This window comes from Salmo salar, chromosome ssa03 (genome assembly GCF_905237065.1).
Source record: "Salmo salar chromosome ssa03, Ssal_v3.1, whole genome shotgun sequence".
Classification (NCBI taxonomy): domain Eukaryota; kingdom Metazoa; phylum Chordata; class Actinopteri; order Salmoniformes; family Salmonidae; genus Salmo; species Salmo salar.
In genome coordinates this window covers 102,547,788-102,550,237 of record NC_059444.1, presented here as the reverse complement: position 1 = coordinate 102,550,237, position 2,450 = coordinate 102,547,788, and the positions used below count along the sequence as shown (strand labels likewise).

Sequence of the window (2,450 nt, the reverse complement as noted above, 5' to 3'; positions counted from 1 at the left end):
ATTGTGAAAAACGAAAATCTTTGCTCACCATTTTTGCTCCAGGCAGATATACTACATCCATAACTATCGGTTTCCTCATTAGCAGATATACTACATCCATAACTAGTGGTTTCCTCATTAGCAGATACACTACATCCATAACTATCGGTTTCCTCATTAGCAGGGAGGAGTTTCTACAACCAAATTGCATGTGCATCGCCCTCGTGCCGCAATTTTAGCAAACACAGAAAGGGGCCTATATTGGAGACCAAAAGTCGTCTGGCACACTGCTTAGAGTTTCAACAACATGAATAACTTATTTCTAGCCTACAATCTTAGATGTTACTACTAATGTGAAAACAAGACAAAATATGACTGTTCTTGCTCATTTTAAGACAATTGTTAAATCATTTTAACATTCATTACAGACGTCAATTGTTGTATAACATCATGGCTACGCTGTTGGCATCACCTTTTACAGTGGATTTCTGCTGTTGTGGGCCTTTAAATCATCTGTCTGACTTTGTTGTTCACACAGGAGAGATACTTCACTATCTTGGATCCTCTGGGGAGCCTCAACAACCTCGTGATGCTGACGAGGCAGAGAAGAGTCTCTCCAGATCAGAACACCTCAATAAACACCTGCAGACATCCACAGGGAAGAGAACTCACTGCTGCTCTGACTGTGGGAAGAGATTCACCTCATCAGGCATTAAAATTCATCAGAGAATCCACACAGGAGAGACATCTTATAGCTGTGGTCAATGTGGGAAGAGTTTTGTTCAATCTGGCCAGCTGACATTACACCAGAGAACACACACAGGAGAGAAATCTTATATCTGTGATCAATGTGGGAAGAGTTTTAGTAAGTCTGGCTCTCTGACTTTACACCAGAGAACACACACAGGAGAGAAACCATATAGCTGTGGTCAATGTGGGAAAAGTTTTGCTGCACCTAGCACTCTCACTCGACACCAGAGAACGCACACAGGAGAGAAACCTTATAGCTGTGATCAGTGTGGGAAGCGTTTTGGTCGATCTGGAGATCTGACAGTGCACCAGAGAACACACACAGGAGAGAAACCTTATAGCTGTGATCAATGTGGGAAGAGTTTTAGTAAGTCTGGCTCTCTGACTTTACACCAGAGAACCCACACAGGAGAGAAATCTTATAGCTGTGGTCAATGTGGGAAGAGGTTTACTCAGTCAACCAGCCTGATATCACACCAGAGAACACACACAGGAGAGAAACCTTATAGCTGTGATCAATGTGGGAAGGGTTTTAGTATGTCTGGCTCTCTGACTTTACACCAGAGAACACACACAGGAGAGAAACCTTATAGCTGTGGTCAATGTGGGAAGAGTTTTGCTGCATCTAGCACGCTGACTCTACACCAGAGAATACACACAGGAGAGAAACCTTATAGCTGTGATCAGTGTGGGAAGAGTTATGGTCGATCTGGAGAGCTGACAGTGCACCAGAGAATACACACAGGAGAGAAACCTTATAGCTGTGATCAATGTGGGAAGAGTTTTAGTAAGTCTGGCTCTCTGACTTTACACCAGAGAACACACACAGGAGAGAAATCTTTTAGCTGTGATCAGTGTGGGAAGAGTTATGGTCGATCTGGAGAGCTGACAGTGCACCAGAGAATACACACAGGAGAGAAACCTTATAGCTGTGATCAATGTGGGAAGAGTTTTAGTAAGTCTGGCTCTCTGACTTTACACCAGAGAACACACACAGGAGAGAAACCTTTTAGCTGTGATCAGTGTGGGAAGAGTTTTGGTCGATCTGGAGAGCTGACAGTGCACCAGAGAATACACACAGGAGAGAAACCTTATAGCTGTGATCAATGTGGGAAGAGTTTTGGTCGATCTGGAGAGCTGACAGTGCACCAGAGAATACACACAGGAGAGAAACCTTTTAGCTGTAATCATTGTGGGAAGAGTTTTGGTCGATCTGGAGAGCTGACAGTACACAAGAGAACACACACAGCCTTATAGCTGTGACCAGAGATAATCTGATAAAAGACCTCTGATCAAATATCAGAAAATACATGAAGGAGTTGTTAAATGATATCAATATATTTTAATGATGTCACAATGTAGAATGTTTTAACATTGTAGTAGGAGTATTTTAATGATGTCACAATGTAGAACCCTAAACGTTTGTCCCCTGTTCTATTGATTTCAACATGATATGGATATTAGCCTCAGGGGGAAAATCCAGGCTCTGAAATGGAAGAGTTACTATTTATGTGATTTAACAAAAAGTGACTAACAAAAAGAGAGCTGTGTTACATTTACAGCATTGGTGACCCACTTGAATCAAAATGTAGCCAGCTGTTTTCTACCAGTTGTCCTCTAACCAGGGATGTACACATTATTCCCAGATTCCGTGTGGTTTTTGAGCTGTTAGTTTTAACAGGACGTGCAACCTCATCTCCCTCCTCTCGCACAATTGATTT

The 2,450-nt window shown here is 42.4% G+C and overlaps 1 protein-coding gene across 1 annotated transcript; it reads left to right on the top strand.

Moving 5' to 3' along the window:
* Positions 1–684: 684 nt before the first annotated feature.
* LOC123741787 (zinc finger protein 2 homolog) lies at positions 685–1,845 on the top strand (the record flags this gene model as incomplete). Its single annotated transcript, XM_045715997.1, has 2 exons — positions 685–1,525; positions 1,613–1,845. Coding segments are annotated over 2 exons (1,074 nt in total), but the record flags the coding sequence as incomplete, so codon positions are not given.
* Positions 1,846–2,450: the final 605 nt, after the last annotated feature.